Source organism: Lagenorhynchus albirostris, chromosome 9 (genome assembly GCF_949774975.1).
Source record: "Lagenorhynchus albirostris chromosome 9, mLagAlb1.1, whole genome shotgun sequence".
In the NCBI taxonomy this organism is placed as follows: Eukaryota; Metazoa; Chordata; class Mammalia; order Artiodactyla; family Delphinidae; genus Lagenorhynchus; species Lagenorhynchus albirostris.
This window is the reverse complement of record NC_083103.1, coordinates 41,283,171-41,305,836: the sequence shown is the minus strand read 5'-3', so window position 1 is coordinate 41,305,836 and position 22,666 is coordinate 41,283,171. Positions and strand designations below refer to the sequence as shown.

At 39.7% G+C, this 22,666-nt stretch overlaps 1 protein-coding gene across 4 annotated transcripts in view; it reads right to left on the bottom strand.

Moving 5' to 3' along the window:
* RRAS2 (RAS related 2) overlaps positions 1-13,069 on the bottom strand; it is an 84,670-nt gene extending 71,601 nt beyond the window's left edge. For 3 of the 4 annotated variants that reach the window (XM_060159619.1, XM_060159618.1, XM_060159620.1), the window contains exon 1: positions 12,659-13,069. In XM_060159619.1, coding sequence (XP_060015602.1) covers positions 12,659-12,766 — 108 coding nt within the window. In that variant the 5' untranslated portion in view covers positions 12,767-13,069. The remainder of the gene's footprint in view (positions 1-12,658) is intronic. The other variant, XM_060159617.1, reaches the window with a different exon arrangement.
* Between the last annotated feature and the right edge of the window lie 9,597 nt (positions 13,070-22,666).

Genomic DNA, 22,666 nt, shown 5'->3' with positions numbered 1-22,666 from the left:
GGAACAAAGCTGTTGGAGCAACAGCTGTGCACCATGTACTGTTCTCATCTAAAACCACAAACTAAAGTAACCCATGTCAGACAACTTCATTTGACTAATCAGCTCAGCCAATGGCTCCTTCCTGAAACTATCTGCTATAAAGACATCTAAATACATAATTTGTAATTTGAGGAAGGAAAAAAAATAAACAAAACATCAGTCTGTGTCTTTAAAATGTAAAATTAAAAATTGAGAATCACACTGTAACACTGTAACAGAAGACAACGTTTTCCATACTATTTTACCACCTGCTAAAATTATGACCATAGAACCTATCAGACTTCATGATGGTAAGGAAATAAGCCCAAAACCCAACATTTGATGAAGTATGAATTACTAACATGCAAGCTCACCAATTTCTACTCCATTCTTAACTTTCAACTTTGCACTTTTGATTTATGTTTACCATAAAACACTGCAATGGTTATAAGAAATTTTTAACATTAAGTAACTTAACAATTAAAAAGAAGCTAATTCAAACCAACTTGTTAGCATGGACCATGGCAATATCTGAAAATAATAAATTCATGTAGTACTCAATTAAGCTACTATTATTATTCATTTAAACGTCTGCAAGTCATTAAATTATCACAGACCTACACCTTTGTTTTATATTTTATCTCCATTTTCTGATTCCAAAAACAATGAACCTTTCGCTCACCTAAATTCACTCCTTTCTCATTTTAAGTAAGATACACACCTGTGTGCACTTGCGCACATGCATATACATACATAAGGCAAATTTCCCTACCTTATTTAATTGATATATCTTAATTTCAGAGGCAAAAGAGACAAAATTATAAATTTAGTATTTACATATCTTTTCCACAAGATTTTTGAAACTTAAATGTTATATCTATCACAAATCTTCCTTTGCAGTTTGACTCAACTACTTGCTTACTGTTCTTTTCCTTTCAGCTAACAAATTGCTGACTGTTGTAATCTCAACCACATGTCATCATTTAACCAAGGCATTAAGAGAAAACCCACCAGGAAACAAGACAAAAGTAATAAATCTTTAAGACCTTACTCTCAAGCTGTTTTACATTTCCTGAGTCAGAACTTCCAGAGAGAAATTAAAATAGGACAATCTTCTCCAAAGATTATTTTGAATAAAACTGAATGCTGTGGGATCAACTGCTAAAACTTCTAAAACTCAAGATTCAAATGTGCATATGTCACATATAAACAATCTTTTAATTACAGAGAAACTCTGAAATCCAAAATCAAAAACAGTTTAGTTCTACATCCTCTTCAGTGACCAGCAGCTATGGAACCATAATAGATACAACTCATGTTTCCTAAGACCTCTTTTTTCCAATTATTTATTATGCCCTGCTCAAGACCCAATACTAGCAATTAATAAATACTAATAAATATTTTGCTATATGCTTACTTCTATGTAACAAAAGTATTCCTGGTCTATGACACTCAAAATCTAAATATGAAGAATAAAATGTACAAACAAGTATAACCAAGGAGCAGACATTCAGGCAAAAATTCCAAGCCTATAAAAATTCTCTATTAAAATACTTGTTTTACTTGTAAACATTCTACTGTTTAGAGTTTAAAATAGTGCCAAAGTGAATCAAACAGAATGGTTATCTTATCCAAAGCCACAGTCACATAGTGGCTAAATCAAGATCTAGAGAAATATCTTAACTCGCAAGAAGGATTCTTTACACTACGTCAAACTGCCTGTTCTCAGATAAGCAGTGTGAGTTTTTCCAGGTCTAGGACATCTTTTTAAAAAACAAAAACATGGCAGCTGTGGAGTTTAATTTCACAGACTACTTATGACTATGACAAAGGCAACCACAAGGAATAAGTTTCTCAGACACAACCTCTACTTTTAAAATAATCTCTTATTGTTTTACTCTCAGTGCAGGGGAAATAAAGCAACAAAAACAAAATTAAGTCTGCAAAAACAAAGGTTAAAAGCAAAGAATATAAAATATAAAAAGTAAAAAGGATCAAAGCAAATTTATCTAGATTATTTCATAAATACATAATCATATTATACAATAAATGTGAATGGGGTGAATTCCACTGCTAAAAGACAAAGACTCTCAGGTTTGATTTTTAAAGATCACATTACGTATTATTTAGAAAAGCTTACCATAAAATGACCAAAAAAAAAAGTAAAACATAAATGAAATAAATGCATACAAACAAAAAATAGAAAAGGTAACATTAATATCACAGGTTGAAATTCAAAGTAAAATGCTGCACAAGACTGGTACTACTTAATCGTAAGAAAGATGTAATCATCATAACATTTTATACACCAAATTATACAACATCAAAACAAAGCAAAATTAGAAATGCAAGGAAAAAATTAAAACAAATTTAATAAAAATTTCAGAGCTTCACAGATTAAAAATACACGAGAAAAAAGGATACAGAAGATTTGAATAATACAATCAAAAAATTCCATTTTAACAGATTTATGTAAAACTTTGCACCTTATAAGCTACAAATAAATACTCATTCTTTTCTCATGTTCTTGGAGTATTTACAAAAATCAATGGTATGTTTAGCCATTAAAAATTCTTAATGTTCCAAAACAGGGAATTTACAGGTCACATTCTTTGACCATAGCCCAACAAAGCTAGAAATCTACAAAGACAGCCACTCAATCCTTCCTCAAATTTAAATCATGTAAAAATTAAGGGAATAGGGCTTCCCTGGTGGCGCAGTGGTTGAGAGTCTGCCTGCCAATGCAGGGGATGCGGGTTCGTGCCCCGGTCCGGGAGGATCCCACATGCCGCGGGGCTGCTGGGCCCGTGGGCCATGGCTGCTGAGCCTGCGCATCTGGAGCCTGTGCTCCGCAACAGGAGAGGCCACAACAGTGAGAGGCCCACGTACCGCAAAAAAAATTAAGGGCATATCCAAACTGAAATTAAAATTATCTAAGAATTAATAAAAAGTACAAGATTTCATAACAAAAGAAATAATGCAAAAAAGTCATTAAGGATACTACAGACTTTGTGATGATGGTAATGTAAGAAACATTCTAGAAAACCTCTTACTAGAAATCCTTTCAAATACCTTTCAAATATAAATTATAGCAGATAAGTTACTTAAAGCACTACTGTGAGAAATGGTGATCAATCCCATTTTTTAAAGAAAGGAGAAAGCACAACAAATTTTATATATGAAATCGTAAAATACAGCATAAAATAAGCATACTTCAGATTACACACACACACGCACACACACACACACACGCTAAAGAAAGGACTCCAACTTTTGATTCTAGGCCCTTCTAATTTCTATACCTACAAGAAAAATCTTTGCATTGATCTGCATTTTACAGCTTCACACACACACTCTCCCTCCACTATCTTCCCTAGCCTCTTCTACTTGCCTCAATTCAGAAACCTTAGATTTGAAGTACTAATAAACTTGAAAACTATCCCTTTTAACCACCTCTAATTCTCCAAAATTATACCTCTCAGCCAAAAAAAAAAAAAAACCAAAACATAAATTTGGCTGAATGTCTTAGCAGATTTCACAGAATTTCATATTTGTTGATACTCCAAATATCAAAGCTCCCTAGTATCAACTTGCCCATCAGCATCAAAAAAAAAATGGGAATCTCAGTGTCCTGCCTGAGGGACGGCCAGTTCTTTATTTCCAACACCAAGAATGGCTAAGATCAACTGGAATCTCAGTGTCTGCAGTAATTCTGAGGGACAGCCAGTTCTTTACTTCCAGCACCAAGAATGGCTAAGATCAACTCATCATAAGAGGATAAATTTAAAAACTACATTCTGCCACTCAAGAAAAAACCCTTCCCTGGCTGGAGTTGTTTCCTTAAGCAGTACCAAGCTTTAGAAAATACCAGTTTTGTGGCCTTAAGAAAAGACAAGAGATCACCACCACTGATTAATATTAGACTGAGATATCAAGGGCATTAAATCTGTTTAAGAGAGTAATTTGATTTGACATCCAGAAAATTTCATCAGTGATACAGAAGGCAAATTTGACAAATTCTTGAATGGAGTCTATCTTAGCCTTCTCACTGATTAACTTAAGAAAATATGGAACAATGATTTCAAAGAATCAATGCACAAGTAGGTATTTCAGAAGATAATTGGGAAAATGACTTCAAAAATGAAGAAAACCTTCCTAGACCTGAGAGTGTTTCATCATTTCTCAGAGAAAACTGGTGATCAGAGAAAAACTTCTAGTCATATCCTGATAAATGTTACCATTTCCAGTGATAAGAGAAGGCTACAAGCATACAAATAGAAAACTAGTTATTCCTGCAGAATAGAAACTTGAGGCCGGTTAGATAAAGGCAAAGACACGGAAGATAAATAAAGCAGTACCTCCAACTGCTGTAATACAAGTCTTGGGATCCAATAATTTTATACTCAGCCAAGTCATCATGTATCATGCAAAAGTAAAATTTTAATCTTAGACTAAAAAAGTACTCGAAAGTGTTCTCTAAATAACAATTCAAAGTAAAAACTAGCTGCTCATGAGGACTGCTTGTAAGCACTGAAACCAGTTAGAATGAAAGAAATGGCAAATAAAAGCAACAGCTCCTAATGAGAAAGGGGTTAATACCACTGAGTGTATTTACAATTATAATAACAAAATCAAATGCGAAAGACAAAAAACAATCTCTTAAAAACACTGCAGTCACACACACTTTTGGTTGCTTTAAATAAGGATATTTGGGACTTCCCTGGTGGTCCAGTGGTTAAGATTATGCACTCCCAATTCGATAACAATACATTACGGGCAGATATTTTGAGACTATGTTAATATCCAGCTACTCTCAAACTTTTACATACTACTTTTAACATCCATTTATGATTGTTACTTAAATCAGTTGCTTGACTGCCAAACGGTGATTTTCTAATTCTACCATTTCCTCTATGTTTATTAGTCAGAATTCTACATTAAGGAAGAACTTCCCTTCCTCCTTCATTTATTTATCCTTATGGATTCTTAGATTCTTACATTATTTATGGGCAATAATCAATTACTGTCATTATTTATTTTGATGATGATACTGTCCCAGAGTTAGCCAATGGGAGTTCTTCCAGGCTGGCTGTGTCTCTTTGACATGTCACCATCATTTTGTTTTCTGAGTAGCTCTTTACTTTCTGGCACTATAAGATGCTCCAAGCTCATCTTCTATTTTTTCCTTGCCCCAGCCCGGGGATCAGTCATTTCTCCAAGGTTCCTTTTAGTAAAGAATGGTATTTAGAAACCAAGATCCAGCACTGGGTGTTCTCACTGTTAATAGGGTGTCACTGTTTCTATGCACTCTCAACAGACAGAGCTGGAAAAAAGATGTATAGATAGATGTGTTTATGAGTATCCACATACACCTACTTCTATATCTATCTTTATTCTTTTTAAACCATGAGTTCATGCCAGTATGCTCAATTCCAATCAAGCATCAAGAGTTCTTCCTAGCCTTCACCCTTTCCACAATTATAACTCCCTTCTCCAATAGTGAGGAACTTGGCTCCCATTTTCCACAACACATTTACTAATTTACTTAATCCTAGTATAGAAAACTGTTTCAGAATTACAAACCCATGCCTCTGTGATGAAGGAGGGGAGAAAAAAAAAGCCTGTTAACCAGAGTTCAGTGTTTATTTCGAATTCTTTTTGTCTTTATCCTGAGGACATAGTCCAAATACCGGGTTCAAAAGTTACTTACATTAGTTTTTTTTCTCTCCCTCCTTCAGTGTGGTTATGTTAGTCATCCGATATAAAGTTCAGTTCATTTGTTTTGTTTGTATTCCAACTTTTGATTTTATTGGTGCTTGCTGTTTATATACTGAGTATGTGAAACATTAAACATGGTTCCACAAGTCAGAAAAGTATCCTCAGAAGAGTCACTATCCCTATTCCATCACTTTCTCCTTATCCCTACCTACCCCCATAGCTAACCAATAATCTCTTTAATCTCAAATTCATCCATTCTGTGCTGTTTTTGCCCCAATGATTACAGTCCTATTTTCTCATTTCCTCTTCTTTCTTACACTAAAAGTAGTATATCAATAAAACAGTAGATACTTTTGCATTTTGTATTCTTCACTGAACAATTTATCCTGGAATGCATTTCCCATCAGTTCATAGAGATGGTTCTTATTCTTTTTATAGCTGCACCACTGGGTGAATGTACCATATTCTATTCAACTTCTCTCTATCCTGTAGGTTGTTTCTAATGCTGTGACCTCATGCACATGTATTTTCATACTGTTGGAAGTACATTTTCAGGGTAAATTCCTAGATCTGGGATTACCGAGTCAAAAGGTAAGCACCTATGTAGTCAAATCAAAATCCATTTTATGTCTCCTGATATAATGCACTGAGAAGAACACATCATTTCTGTGCTATTCCTGTCCCCAAAATGAATCTAACCATGAAGAAACAAACTCAAATTGAGGGAACTCTACAAATAACTAACTTGTAATCAAAGATGTCAATGTCATAAAACATGAAGACTAAAGAACTGTTCCAAATTAAAGAAGACATGGAAACAAAGTGCACTGCATAATCTGAGATTTTCTTTTGCTATAAAGGGCATTATTGGGACAACTGGCAAAATCTGAAAAAGTTCTGCATATTACATTAGTAATATATTAATTTCTGATTTTGGTTATACACTATGTTTATGTAAGCAAGTACCCTTGTGTTTAGGAAATATACATGGAAGTATTTAAAAATAAGGCAGCATTGTCTTCAACTTACACTCAGATGATTGAGAAAAAAACAGTGCATATACATGGGGGGAAGGAATAAAACAAATACAGTAAAATGGTAGCATGTGGGAAATCTGGGTAAAGTTTTTTTAAAAAGCAACATCAGATATCATGTTGGCATGTATATCCGTACTTTCAGTACTGAACATTTACTAACTTGTATATAAATTCTTTCTCCTAGGAAAAAACACCATCATATGAGGTGACAAGATAAATTGGCTGGCAATATTAAACTACTAATATATACAAACAACCAATTCTGTAACTATAATATTTTTAATTAAACTATGATTTAATGTTATTTAATGTTATGTAACCAATGAACAACTGGTTTATCACATTGATCTTATAAAATACTAAATCTAAAATATAATTTAGAAGGAACTCAAGTCCAATATAGCTCCAGTAGCACAATTTTAGTCAACTTCTATTTCTTTGCTTCTTTCAGAACCACACAGTAAATAAATAAAAATATATATATACATATAAAATCTTTGTCTATTTCATAAAGGCCTGAGAGACATTTTTCTTTGCGAAATAGAAATAAATCAAATGGCTACCAAGGACATCACTTTACACTAAGTTTCAATCCCAAACTCAGACTTCACGGCTCTACCCAAAGTAATTCAAGATCAAGGCCTTTCAAGAAGATTCAATGACAATTAACTCTACATTGTTTACAAGCAGAGTCTTTTACTCATTATCACTTTTCAGCAAGGACTAATACCCTAAAGACACTAATATTTCTCCTCACCAAAAGGGGCAAAAAAATAAATAAATAAACATTCATGCAGCATCACAAAATCTGTTTCTATTTTATGAGATCAATTTTAATTTGAAAAAGGAAACTAAAAATTTTTTAAATAATACAGCTTTAAGAAAGTCTCTTTCTGCACTCCTCCCCCACTTTAAAGTTAGCAATTTACTTTCCTCACTGAATTAAACAGACTAGTTTCATTTCAAAGCTTAGGAATGACCCTTGACATTTCAGCAATACAGATGAATTAAAAATCCCATCCCAGTAGGTAGCTGCCTGTCATCACTTTGCCTTCAAATGGTATTGTACCAAGGGAAAGCAGAATTCTTAATCTACTCAATAGAAGTATCCCCACTAAACTCCTGCAACTTCTGCATCCCAAGACAGACAGACAGACAGACAGACACAGACACAGACACACACACACACACACACACACGTTAAAAACGAATGAGTCTTAAGAAACCCTAGGTTAGAATTTCTCCTCTGACAAAAGCAGTCATCCTCTAAAAGAAAGTGTTCTTCCTTGAGTGCCTAACATTTGTATCTAGGAATTACAATGTCTGAGTCATCAGAAACACTGCAGTTCCTTGGGACTTCCCTGGTGGTCCAGTGGTTAAGACTCCGCCCTGCCAATGCAGGGGGCGTGGGTTCAATCCCTAGTCAGGGAACTAAGATCCCATAGGACACACAGTGCGCCCAAAAGACTAGGAAAAAAAAAAAATCATTACAAGAACCATTTCAACTCCTACCAAAATGAGGAAATCTCTAGTATGTACCACCACTAGGAGGGGTACCTTATTTTTCAATGCTAAGAATTCATTTGTAAATTACTCCGAAAATATAAAACAGTAATTTGCACACTAAAAATAAGTCTACACTATAGTTTCAAATTCACAGATAAAATTTATTTTAAGTGATTTCTAATGCAGGGCACATGTTCAAGATGTAGCCACAGAAGAGAAATTCAGGAATCTAAACTCACAAACTTCACACAAAGATCAACTAACTTTAACACAAATGCATGTGCCTTGAAATCTCTTCTAGGATCTCTGCCCCAGGAAAAGGCAATGGAAAAACATTCACCAAAACGCAAATTAGGTAAAAAGCAATGTCTGAGTCAGCTCCAGGCTAACAGGTTATAAGATTGACTAAAACTCAATAATTGAGAAATCAGCTACCCCCTACATAGCTCAAAATCTGACAAACTGCTGAATAATAAGTCAGGATGCTAAATAAATGAAGAACAGAGGCTGGGAAATTCCTCTCCTTAATTCTGTAAAACACGTATGGTCTTTTCTCAGAGCTGCCAGAAACCCCAATGGTTACTCCATTATTTCCAAAAATCAACGCTCAACTGATAAAATTTCCCCAACTCAAAATGGGATCAACATTCACTACCTAGATATCATACAAAAGTGAGAGAGGAGTATGAGGCTGAGGGGAAAAGGGGCTGAAGACTTAAAACAGATCAGATTACATGTCAAAAAAAATGAATAAATTACAAATTTAGTTTTAGAGGAACAAGATACAGAAGTAAAAGCAGCAAATTTATTATTTTACTTATTCTTAGATGGCACTGTGCTGAATGATTTGGATAAATTATTTTATTTACTCCAGAAACCCTAAAGGTACTAATATTAGTCTCCCTTTTCATACAGGAAACTGAGGCTCTGAGAACTTAAGAAACTTGACCTAAGACACATACCTAGTTTGTTAACTGAATAAGAAAGAACCTAGAATTTCAAAGGTGCAGAGATTTGTTCACCCAAACCCAACATTTTATGGAGGAAATTAAGTCCTTAAGAGATTACAGACAATTAAAAGATTCCCCAGCATCACCTGAGTAGGAGGACCTAGAACCCAGATAGTCAAGGCTCTTTCCATTTCACTTTGTACAATGTTAAGATCATTTCCTAATGACAGGATCCACTCATCGTTTAGGGGCTGTATTCACCAATAAAACTTAAGACGTCTTTCAAAAAACTATGAACAGAAACGAGGAGGTCATGCACACACATATACTCTTAATAATATTTTACATTTTTAATCATGGATGTTTTATGATGTGTTACATTCATTTTTAAAGAGAAAAACCCATCTCAATTAAGTAATTATAGCCTTAATTTCCTAATTTTGTAGCTCTTCATATGCATAAAAGGCAACAAGTAAATTTAAGGTGAAGGAAAGTCAGGGTTAAAGGCAAAGCTGTTTTTCAAGTTCTCCACTCCCAAATGTGTTCATTATATTTTTTCTACTCAAGATTACATAATAGAAAAATACATACTGAACACTGTAAAAAAGTGTCATATCTCAGGAGTCTTACAAAATAAATAAAACCAATTTGTACCATCCTGATCTCCTACAGAGAGAACTAGCTTCTGCTCATTAAGGTTACTATCCTTCTGCAGTCTCCTCTCCTTCCAATTACTACTGCGAGACAATCATAACAGAATGAATTTTAATTTCCCAGGAGTCAGACAATAAACAGCAGCTCTATTAAGTGTAGATGATAGTCACCTTAGCTCCATAAGCTAAGATTAATATAGTAACAACAATAATAATAATGTTTGTAGCCTTACTATGTACCAGACACTGTTCTAGGCCCTGAACATATGTTAACTCATTTAATTCTCACAACTGTATGTGGTACTTTGTATGTCCCCAGTTCACAGATGGGAAAAACTAAGGTATCGAGAAGTTAAGTAATTTACCTAAGATTACACAGGCAGCAAGTGGTAGAGATGAGACTCGATCCAGGTCTGGTTCCTACCTCTCCAGAAAGCCTCCTCAAAGTCAGAGGCCATGTTCCTCCCTTTCACTGGCCCCAGGTCACGGGCCTATCCCACTCCCCTCCTTGCCTGCTTCCTCTCTCCAAGCTAGCATAATGACTCCCCCACTCCCCATACTCAGGTAAGACATGTCCTCTCTTCCTGCCATCACGTCTACACAGTACTCTCATCAATCCTTCCCAAACTGACTTTTCCTCGATTCTGAATTCCCTTTGCATTTAAACGTGTTAACAGAAGTGTACACATAAGCTTATAATAGCCATCATTAATGGAGCACATACTACATACTAGACACATGCTAAGGATGTTCCCATAATTTAAAGGATTATGAAGACTGCGATCAGACCCATTTTACTGAAAAGAAAATTGAGGTTCAGAGAAGCTAAATATTTTTGCAATGTTCTCCCAGTAAATAAATAACACAGCAAGATCTAACACTCAAGTCTGTATGACTCAAAGCTCACACTCTTTCTCTATGTATAAATACACGTCTCTCATGCACACACGCCTCTTTTACTTCTTTTAAATCTAGAGTACCTAAATACAACACTATTCATAAAGGTGTTTCTTTAACAAATGAATTCTAGAAAATCATTAAGCAGACAGAAATTACGGTTATCTTAATGGTTTCTAATACTATTTCCAAAAACAAAAGGTTCCAATACCTTAACTAAATAATTAACTTACAGATTCAAATACATTTCGATGGTCCCTCCCCCCAAAACACTAAAGAAATATTTGTGGTTTAAATCTTTTAGGTAACACTATGTTTTTTTTGAACACTATTTATTAACACTGGAACCCAGGATTATTCTCTCACTCCTCACCAACCTCCCACCTCCCCCTAACTACAGTTTCCAAAGAAAGACTTGGCTATAAATTGTTTTGCTTTGCCATCAGTTACTTAAAGTATCTCTTGGCCCTATGAGAAATAGCAACATGACGGGCATCTCTGATTCTGCAGCTAAACTGCAGCTAAACTGAAAGGACAAGTTGCCCATCTCACCTCTTAGTGTGATTTTTTTTTTTAACCCACTAACGAGCATACTGTAAATGCTCACTACATAAACATCTCTTCCTGGATACAAAGGTTTTAGCAGCAGTTTTTAATACTTGAAACAGTATAACAGCAATTATTGCTCATTTAGTCAATGTGAAAAGTAACAATCACATTTATGTTACAGTACTCGGTATTTTAATGTCACTAGAAACATTAAGTGAAACGAAATACGCTATTCAAGTATGCCAACTGATAACAAATGGGTCAAACAAAAATATTTCACCGAAGCATCTTAAACAATACTCTTGATATACTGAGAGTATCTTTGTTACCTGTTATAACGCGATACCTTCATTCTCTCCCAGCATATGCCACACCTTGCAGGTTGACAAAAGCAGAGAGATAGCTGGGTTTCTCTCTTTTAATAGTCTCAAAAAAGATCACTCAAACCTCCCACCAAGAGCAAATCCTAAGAATCAAGAATTCCACCGCCCTTTCCTTTACAACCCGACTTTCCGCCTCCAGCTACCAGAGAGGATTGGGGGTGGGGGAGAGAGAGGTTGGAACGGACACAGAACGCACGACTCGGTCGGTCATCTCCCAGCCTGGCCCACCCCAAACTTCACCTTGGCACAGCGAGAGGCAGGAAGGCACCAGGAATACCTAGGAAATGGTCTCACCCCTATCGGAAAACATTCTTAACTTCCTCGAGGCCACCATTTCCCTGGGGCATTATCACACACTCCCACCCGGACGTATTACCTAAGAGATTACTTAAAAGAAAAGCACAAACACACACAAAGAGAAACACTGCTTGAAGCGGGCAGCTCCGGCTCGGCGTGCGCGAAGAAGCCCGAAGATCACGCGGAGCCGCGGCCAAGTTGCCACCGGGATTGCACCCACGGTGCAGGAGGCGGCCGGGGCGGCTGGAAACCCAGCGCGCGGGGCTCCAGCCCCACGCCCTACGCCCGGCGCCCCAGCCTCGGGGCAGGAAGCCCGGCGCGGCAGCGCTGCCTCTCCCGAAGGGCTCGGGCCGCGGCCGCAGCGAGAAGGTGGATCTGCGCTTCCCACTCCGCCAGCTCCGCCCTCCCGGACACATTCCTGAGAAGCCCGACTCCCGGGACGCCGAGCTGGGCGCCCAGCAGGCAGGAGCGGGGCGCCCCGACCGCAGGGCAGTAGGGCAGAGCCGGCCGGAGCCCCCCGCCCGCCTCCCGCCCACCCCCGGCCCACGCGGCACCTCCGGGGCGGGGTCCCCGCGGCCGCCCCGCCACAGGTAGCGCGAGCCCCCGCCCGCCGCCGCCCCGGCGCCCCGGGGAAGGCCCGCTCCAGGCACCTGGATGAACTGGATGGTGAGCGCCGACTTGCCCACGCCGCCCCCGCCGACCACCACGAGCCGGTACTTCTCTTGGCCGGAGCCGTCCCGCCAGCCGGCCGCGGCCATGGGGACGCCGCCGAGCCCAGCCCGGCCACGCCGAGCCGCCGCCCGCCCTAGGCCCGGCTCCGGGGACTTGTGCGGCCGGCGGGCTGCGGGCGAGCGGCCGGGCGGGGGTCCCGGGCGCCGGGAGCTGCTGGAGGGCCGGTCCGGGCGGCAGCGCGGCGCCCGGGCTGGCCGGGTCCCAACCGAGGCGCGGAGAAGCGAGGTGACCGCAGCGGCGAGGGGCTGCAGCGTCCGGGGGGCGCACTCCTGCACACGTCTTCGCAGCGCCTGCCGAACGCAGCCTCCAGCGCAGCTACAAATGGCCGTCTGGGGGCCGGGCCGCCAGGCTGAGGTGCTGCATATGCATGAGGGGGCGGGGAGGGGCGGGGCCGCGCTGGCCTGGGCTGAGATTCGGGCGCTGACGGAGGGCTCAGACCCCCTCAGATGTGCCCCTGCAATCCCTTGACTGTGAGTGGGTGTGTGCACGCGTGTGCGTGTGCGAGTGAGTGTGTGTGACAAAGAGTGTGGGAGTGGGAAGAAGATGGTAGACAGTGTGTGACCATAATTGTATATGTCAGGGATGGTCAGGGATTGTGTGGATAAAAAATACAGTATGTGAAGGCGTGTGTGAAAAATAGAGCTGTTGTCATCTTAATTCAGTTTGTGGGAGGGTAAATATCCTGTTTTAAGAGTACAGATGGTGACCATGACTGTATGAAAAACAGTATATGACAGTGCTTGAAGATTAGAGCTGTCACAATAATTGTGTGTGTGATATGCTTGCGGTGTGTGAGGGATGTCACAGAGACTTAATCACAGTGATTGAGGGTGAGTGGACAAGAGTATATGTGGCATATGTTGTATCAGGAGAGTGTCTTAGTGGCTGTGTGTATATGTGAAAAATGTGCGGTAATTGTATTTGAGGGGTGTGAGTGTGAGAGATTAATTTATGCTTTTTTACACACTACATACCAGGCACTGTACTCAGTGCTACCGATCCTTTTATGAACAGTTCCCTGCCCTCAGGGAACTAAGAATCCAATGGGGAAACGGCCAGGACAACAGGCAAGTTGTCAGGCATAATGATAAGGGCTATAACTAATAGCTCCGTGTGGCCATGGGAGAAGCACTCACTACAGAGCTGGGTGGTCAGGGAAGGCTTCCTAAAAGACCTGAAGAATAAATAATATAGAGAGATGAATAACTGGAAGAAAAGTATTCCAGGGAAAGCAAACCGCATATGAAGAAGTCAGAGCGGAGAAGGTAAGCCATGTGTCACATGATTTTGATTGTGTTGGGGGAGTGTGCTTGTAAATTAAAAGTGATTATCTATGTGTATAGCAGTTTAACCAAATGTAGCAGGAATCACAGCTGTATACTGAGGCAGTGTAGGGCAGTAGATAAGACCATGGGCTCTGGGGCCAGACTGGATTCAAATCCTAGCTCTCTCACTACTGGTATCCTGTTGGAAGCTTACTGACATGTGCCTCAGTTTTCTCTTCTCTAAAATAAAGACCGTAAGACTACCTACCTTAAGGGGGTTTTTAGTAAGAATCAAATGAGTTAATACATATAAAGCACATAAAACAGTGCCTGGCATGTAGTAAGCATTTATGGCAGTTTTGGAACATGACTGCAAGCTCTTGGAAACAGCTTAGTGACTCTCTTGGAACCAGTAGAATGCAGCAGAAGAGATGCTGTATAACTTCCAAGTCTAGGTCAGAAGAGGCCACGTGGCTTCCACCTGTTCTCTTGGGATTCTCACTCTGGGAGAAACATCGTAAGAAGTTTGGCTACCCTGAGACTGCCATGCTAGAGAGGCCACATGTAAGCATGCCAGTCAAAGGTCTAGCTGAGCTCCTAGCTGACTGCCAGCATCAACTGCCAGCCATGTGCGACACCTTGGACACGGAGCTCTGTCCAGCCATCAGATGACTGCAGCCCCTGCTGGCATCTGGCTGCAACTGCATGAAAGACCCCAAGCAAGAGCTACCCAGGTCAGCCCTTCCTGACCTACAAAATCATGAGCAAAATAAAACAGTAAACTGGTTGTGCTTTTTTAAACTTTTTCTTTGGGAATAATTTCAATCTATAAAGTATAAAGACTGACTATTTAGACTGGGGGAATAAGGTATTGGTCCTAAAGCAATTATAATGAATTCCTTAGTATTCTGTGCCTCTGCATCTGGTATAGGAGCACTCAGGGGGTTCTGAGCCTGATGATAGTTTGACCAGTAAAAGAAAAAGAGGATAAGGTGGTAATGAATACAAGCTTGTGTGCACATATATATTCAGTGACTAGAGTTTTCAGGGAGAAACTTATTTTCAGTAGAACCTATTTCAATCCTTATTTGCTGAGCTTCTTCTCTGCCTGAGTCCTGACCAAGATTTTCTTTCCTTCCTACTCTGTACCACTGCAATCTCTGTGTACAGGACAATTCCAACACTGCAGCCAAGCAAGTAAACCCATGCTGTAGAAACCATGTGTTGGTTGCCTCCCAGGCATCCGTTTCTCCTTCCTTTCATACAGTGCCTCCTAATTTTCTCTCGGTGGTTTGAGAGTGACTGACTCCCACCTGCAGCTCCAGGGATTTACCCTAATTCACTGAAGATTATCAGCCCCCACTGGCCACAGTAATTAGCTGATAGATGGGCGTATGACCTAGGTGAAGCCAATCAAGGACAGATTCAACTACAGAATCAAAACTACAATGAGATACCACTTCACACCCACTAGGATAACTAGAATCAAAAAGACAGATAATAACAAATGTTAACAAGGATTTGGAGAAACTAAACCCCTCATACACTGCTGGTAGGAATGTAAAATGGCGTTCCTGCTTTGGAAAACAATCTGACATTTCCTCAAAAAAGTTAAACATAGAGTTACCATACGACCTGGAAGTTCCAGCCTTAAGTATATACCCAAGATAAATTAAAACATGTCCATATAAAAACCTGAAAGTGCAAGTTTATAGCAGTATTATTTATAATAGCCAAAAAGTGGAATTAACTCAATTATCCATCACCTGATGAACAGATAAATAAAATATAGGGTATTCATACAATGGAATATTATTTTGCAATAAAAAGGGATAAAGTACTGATACATGCTACAACATGGATGAATCTTGAAAACATTAGGCTAAGTGAAAGAAGCCAGTCACAGAAGACAACATATTATATGTTTCCCACTGTATGAAAGGTCCAGGATAGGAAAATCTATAGAGACAGAAAGTAGATTAGTGGTTGCCAGGACTGAGGGGGAAATGCTCTGTGACTGATAATGGGTATGGGGTTTCTTTTTGGAGATATGAAAATGTTCTGGAATTAGATATCTATGATGGTTGCACAGTTCTGTAAATATACTAAAAACCATTGAACTATATACTTCTTAAAGTGAGTTTTATGGCATATGAATCAAATCTCAAAGCTGTGAGGATGAAAGATTCAATTGCAGGGTTTTATTTGAGCTACTAAGGAAATGTCTTTTTACTTCAAGATATTCCTCATGTCAACTCTACTCCTTTATTTTTAAAAAATTTAACTCAAAGTCAAGTGTTCAGCAAGGAAGAAGCCCACATGTTCAACTCCATGTAGACATTCTGTCCCAAAATGCTTTCTTGCCCTTACAAAATATCCCAAAAGCCTACAGCAAAAAGAAATTCTCCTGCAAAACAAACCACTGAAGACAGGAGTATCTGGCAGAGAAAGAACTAGTTGTCATTCATGCTAATTAAAGATGAATTTTCATCTTAATCTAAAAAGTTTCTTTCTCCAGTAGCTAAGAGATAACAGGGAAGTACAAAAATCTTCATCAGAAGAATGACCCAGAACCTTGGAAAGGACACTAGAGATCATGCCCCTAATCTTACCGAAAGAAATCCTGTGACTAGGGAAGGAATTTCTTTCCCAGTGTCACCTAGCAAGTTGTTAGCAGGATACAGGTCTCCTGACTCCTATGCTCAGAGCACAATGCCCCATTGCCAAGCTGGGTGTTACCCAGAATCCCACAAAGCCTCATAGCACAGAGAGAGCGTGATGCTGCCAATCAAAAGAGATGTTGAATGTACCATTTTGATTTCAGTGGAGTGATGGTCTGGCTACAGGGGTGTCAAGAGACTTCAGTGGGCAGATTCAGGGTCAGATTTGGCCAAAAGATATGTTTTGAATACAATTTTTGAATTGGTTGCTGATATTTTAATTTAGAATATTTCACAAACAAATCTAGATTTCTAACTCTTCCTGAAAAAATTAAATGGAACATCTACCAACACTGGGCCAGCATTATCATAGGACAATGGCTAAAGGTAAGTACAGGCTGCCCTTGAGAAGAGTATGGATGTTCCTGCTCTTCAAAGTAATCAGCACCCTTGTATCACACCCCACCCATTTGATGTTACCTGTCTGGCCTCTGTGGGCTTTAAGAGTTTGCAAATCCTACTACTTTATGCCAATGTTCTCCACCTAGAATGCACATTTGAGTCCCCTGTAGTATCTTAAAATGAAGAACCTAGGCTCCACCCCAGACTTAGTAAATAGAAATCTCTATTTGCAGACCAAGAATGTGAATTTGTGTATTTAAATACCCAAAGCGAAATTATTAGAGAAATGCAGATCAAAACTACAGTGAGGTATCACCTCACACCAGTTAGAATGGGCATCACCAGAAAATCTACAAACAGCAAATGCTGGAGAGGGTGTGGAGAAAAGGGAACCTTCTTGCACTGTTGGTGGGAATGTAAATTGATACACCACTGTGGACAACAGTATGGAGGTTCCTTAAAAAACTAAAAATAGAACTACCATATGACCCAGCAATCCCACTACAGGGCATATGTCCAGAGAAAACCATAATTCCAAAAGACACATGCACCCCAATGTTCATTGCAGCACTATTTACAATAGCCAGGTCATGGAAGCAACCTAAACACCCATTGACAGACAAATGGATAAAGAAGATGTGGTATATATATACAATGAAATATTACTCAGCCATAAAAAGGAACAAAATTGGGTCATTTGTAGAGACGTGGATGGATCCAGAGACTGTCATACAGAGTAAAGTAAATCAGAAAGAGAAAAACAAATGTCGTATATTAACGCATATATGTAGAACCTAGAAAAATGGTACAGATGAACCGGTTTGCAGGGCAGATATAGAGACACAGATGTAGAGAACAAACGTATGGACACCAAGGGGGGAAAGTGTGGGGGGGTGGGGATGGTGGTGTGATGAATTGGGAGATTGGGATTGACATGTATACACTAATATGTATAAAATGGATAACTAATAAGAACCTGCTGTATAAAAAAATAAATAAAATAAAATTCAAAATAAATAAACAGATACCCAAAGTGACTCTGAGACACCACCACAGTTGGGAACTCTTGGAGGAGAGTAGACTCACGCATGTCCACTCTTTTTTTTTTTCAGGACAAACAATGACCCTCTCATCTGGAATGTTTGTTACTCATCATCTCTAAAAATTACCATTGCCGAAATACCATTCCTGGCCCAGCCCAGAGAAAGGATTTGGGGGTGGAGTGGGGAGGGAGGTGCTGAAACTAAGATTCCCCTGACCTCATCTACAGCTGAGTCAGACAGAACCCAGGCCTGGTGACCAAAGAGGGCCAAACTCCCAGATCAGAGAGCATTCGAATCTCATCACAGTTAATGGAAGAGCACCATCCACTTATTTCCTTAATAGGCCCCTGCTTCTAATGTGAATGAATGGCTGGTGGAGAATGAAACAACCCAGCAGGAGCTGCATGCATCTGAGATGAGACAGACGCACAAATCTATTCCTTGTTTAAAGATCATGCTGCTAAGAATAGAAGCTGAAACACAGGCTGGAGCGTGTGCACACACAGCCCTAAGGAAGGCCACAACAGAGCTGGAGGAATCCACAGCTTAGTGGAGGATGATCAGAGAATCAGAGCCTTAAAGCAGAAAAGGGACCCTGAAGTCATTCCCTCTAATGCTCTCATTTTATAGATGGGGAAGCAAAGGCCCAGACAGAAAAGAGCATTCCTCACCATTGCCTAGAGATAGAGCAGAAGCATGACTGGAACTCAGATTCTGTCTCCCAGCCTGTGGCCTGACTTAATGTAGTACACTGCCTTGGGAGCCCAAGAGTCCAGAAGGCTAATCAGGGCCAAAGTCACACCACCCTTCTCAGGCATAACTGCCAGGAAGAATCTAGCAAGGGTGTCCATTATTGCATTTTTTTAAATAATGAAAAATCAAAAACCACCTAAATATTCAACAACGGGGACTTGATTAAATAAATAATGCTATAGCCATAGTATAGAACACTACGTGGCCATTAAAAATATTTTTTATTTATATAGGAAAATGAAAAGAGTGAGATACAAATCAGTATATACAGTATGATTCTGGTGTTACATATATATATATATATATATATATATATAATAGCTACCATTTACTGAGCAGTTACCATGAACCTGGCACCGTGTTAATCACTTAAAACGTATTATCCAATTTAATCCACAAATCAACCAACTGAAGTGGATTCTATTTTTGTTTGTATTTTACAAAAAAAAGCTTCGGCACAGAGGTGTCCTATAGCTAGTAAATTGAAGAGTACATATTTAAACCCATGAGGTCTGAGCTCCAAAGCTTTGTATTTAATCATTATTAGTAGATTTTTTTAAAAAAGAAAGGCAGGATATTCAGTTATCTTAGGTTATTTGCCACTTTTCATTTTTCTGTATTTTTTACCTTTTTTTCCTGAAATTTCACATTCCCTCCTACCCCCAGCCCCTGATAACCTCTAGTCTACTTTCTGTCTCTATGAATTTTCCTATTTTAGATATCTCATATAAGTGTAAGTATACATGTGTCCTTTGGTGTCTGTTTTATTTCATTTAGCATAATGTTTCAAGGTTCCTCCATGTTATAGCACATATGCATGCTTCATTCCTTTTTATGGCTGAATAGTATCCTGTTGTATGGATATACTACTATTTGTTTATCCATTCATCTCTGTTGATGAACATTTAGGTTGTTTCCACTATTTGGCTATTGTGAATAATACCACCTGCTATGAACATTTGTGTACAAGTACCTGAGTTCCTGTTTTCAGACCTTTGGGGTATATGCCTAGGAATGGAATTGTTGGGTCAAATGGTAATGTTATGTCTCTTTGAGAAACTGCCCAATTGTTTTCCATAGCAGCTACACCATTTTACATTTCCACCAGCAATGTGAGAGGGCTCCAATTTCCTCACATCTTCATCAACATTTGCTATCTTCCTTTTTTTATAATAGCCATCCTGAAAGGTATGAAGTGGTATCTGATTATAGTTTTGGTTTGCATTTCCTAATGACTAATGATGTTGAGATGTTGAGCATATTTTCATATGCCTATTTGCCATTTATATATCTTCTTTGGTGAAATGTTTATTCAAGTCCTTTGCCTATTTTTTTAAATAAATTTATTTATTTTTGGCTGTGTTGACTCTTCGTTGCTGCATGCGGGCTTTCTCTAGTTGCGGTGAGCGGGGGCTACTCTTCGTTGCAGTGCACGGGCTTCTCATTGCAGTGGTTTCTCTTGTTGCAGAGCACGGACTGTAGGCACGCAGGCTGCAATAGCTGTGGCACATGGGCTCAGTAGTTGTGGCTCGCGGGCTCTAGAGCACAGGCTCAGTAGTTGTGGCGCATGGGCTTAGTTGCTCCGCGGCATGTGGGATCTTCCCGGTCCAGGGCTTAAACCCGTGTCCCCCACATTGGCAGGCAGATTCTTAACCACTGTGCCACCAGGGAAGTCCCTTTGCCTATTTTTTAACTGGTTTGTTTGCCTTTTTGTTGCTGAGTTGTAGGAGTTCTTTATATATTCTGGATATTAAACCCTTGTCAGATATGTCATTTGCAAATATATTTTCTGTGGCTCTTCATCCTCTCGATAGTATTCTTTGATGTACAAGTTTTTTATTTTAATGAAGTCCAACCTCTATTTCTTTTTAGTCAAGAAAAATATAAGATTATGTTTATGAACAATTTTTAATGATATGGGCAAAGCAGAAGCCAAAATTGTACCTATATGATTGAACTATGTAAAAATAAGTGGTAGTTAGATAATCTGGGAGACTTAACTATTCCAGGAAGATTGAGAATCAGAGTCAATATATAGAAACTACTTATGTCATTCTCTATCAGTCAGGTTGAACAGTGATGGCTGCTTTCTCTCTTTCTTCCCCGCAGCAGCTTTCCAAAGAGAGACATGCCTGCTGCTCTGTGGGGACTGAGCCCTGAAAATTGAGCTTCCTCTAGCACCCAGGCCTGGTTTATAGAGCTCCAAACAGCTCTCTCTTTCACCCACACCCCTTACCAGGACTGTGACTATGGCTGTTTTAAAGACTTGTGAAGAACTCAGGAAAGACCGAAAGAGTGGCAGAGAGAAGAGCGAAGTCCTTTCTTCTTTTGAATAAGCTAAGACATCTCTAGCTTCCAGAACAAAAGGATACAACTTCAAATGCAGCTATATGGATTTAGGTTAGACAGCTGGTAGAACCTGATAATAAGGCAAGGTAGACAGCACCTAGGAAGCTTTTTAAAATGCAGTGGTTTCTAAGCCCTGTTCCTGTCCCCACAGAATTACACTGTTTCAGGAGAGAACTGAAAGGAAATGCTTTGTGATTGCAATCTTCCCTCCTGTGCCCCGTGGGACATGGGATACTTCTGTCTCCTGCAGCTGCAACACCAGTGGTCTGGTCAGAACAAACAAGGTTTTCTTTTTGGAAAACTCAGGAGCCCTGGAGTGAGAGTGTGAGACATGGCATCCTAAATGCTAGAAAGGGAAGGGACTTGACAGGTCTACTCTACCTCCTATGTTAGTCAGTGTGGGGGCGTTAGGGGACCCAATAAATAACAGCCCTCCTCCCCACCCAAGTTTTGAACCAATTGAGAAATAGGACACAGAAAACCAATAGATGGAGATCCAAAGGTCAGCTTTGTTGCTGATAAGACACAGACTGGAGGATATGGCTTAGACGTGAGGCCAAGTAGGCTTGCTTACACTGTTCCCAGAATAAATGTACCATTGAGTTATAGGCAGGGCTGGAAAAACTGCAGGCCTCATCTTATGGGGCTCTACCTCCGTAAAACTTGTAGCACATAGAGGAACACAGAATAACTGCCCCTTTTAGTCAGGCTGACTCCCAAAGAAAACAAAGGAAGGAGTTAAACAGAGCATGCCCACACCATTCTTCCAAACTCAAGTGGATAGTCAAGTAGAAGTCATACCTTCTTTGTGGAGAAGGATGAATAAGGGATGCGGAGAGAGGCTACTCTGGTGATTTTCAATTTTAGTGGGCATCAGAATCACCTGCAGAGCTTATTACAACACAGATTTCTGGGCTCCACCCCCAGAACCCTGATTCACTGGGTCTCTGGTATGGTCTGATAAGTCTTATTTTTTAACAAGTTCCCTGGTGATGCTGATGCTGCTTATCTTGGGACCACACTTTGAGAACCAGTGCTCAGAGAGAATCTCTCTGCTTGGAAATATAAGGAGGAATAAATGATTCCCTTGACCATAAGGACTTGTTTGGTTGCCGGTGACAGAAACCCAACTCAAACTGAAATAAAAAGAACTTATTGGTTCATGTAACTAAATGATACAGCTGTTGATCTAACTTTAGGAACGGCTAGACTCAGAGACGCAGATGGTATCGTCAGGACTCTTTCACTGTCTGTATCTCTCAGCTGTGTTTGTCCCATATGACTCAAGTCTCAAGCTGGATTTGCCCTGGTGTTGGCAAGATGGCTCCACTTATTTCTCTTCCCCTGAGTCAGTGTTTCTCAAACTTCAGCATGAATCAGAATCACCTGGAGGGCTTGTTAAACCACAGATTGCTGGGCTCCAACCCAGGAGTTTCTGATTCAGTAGGTCTGGG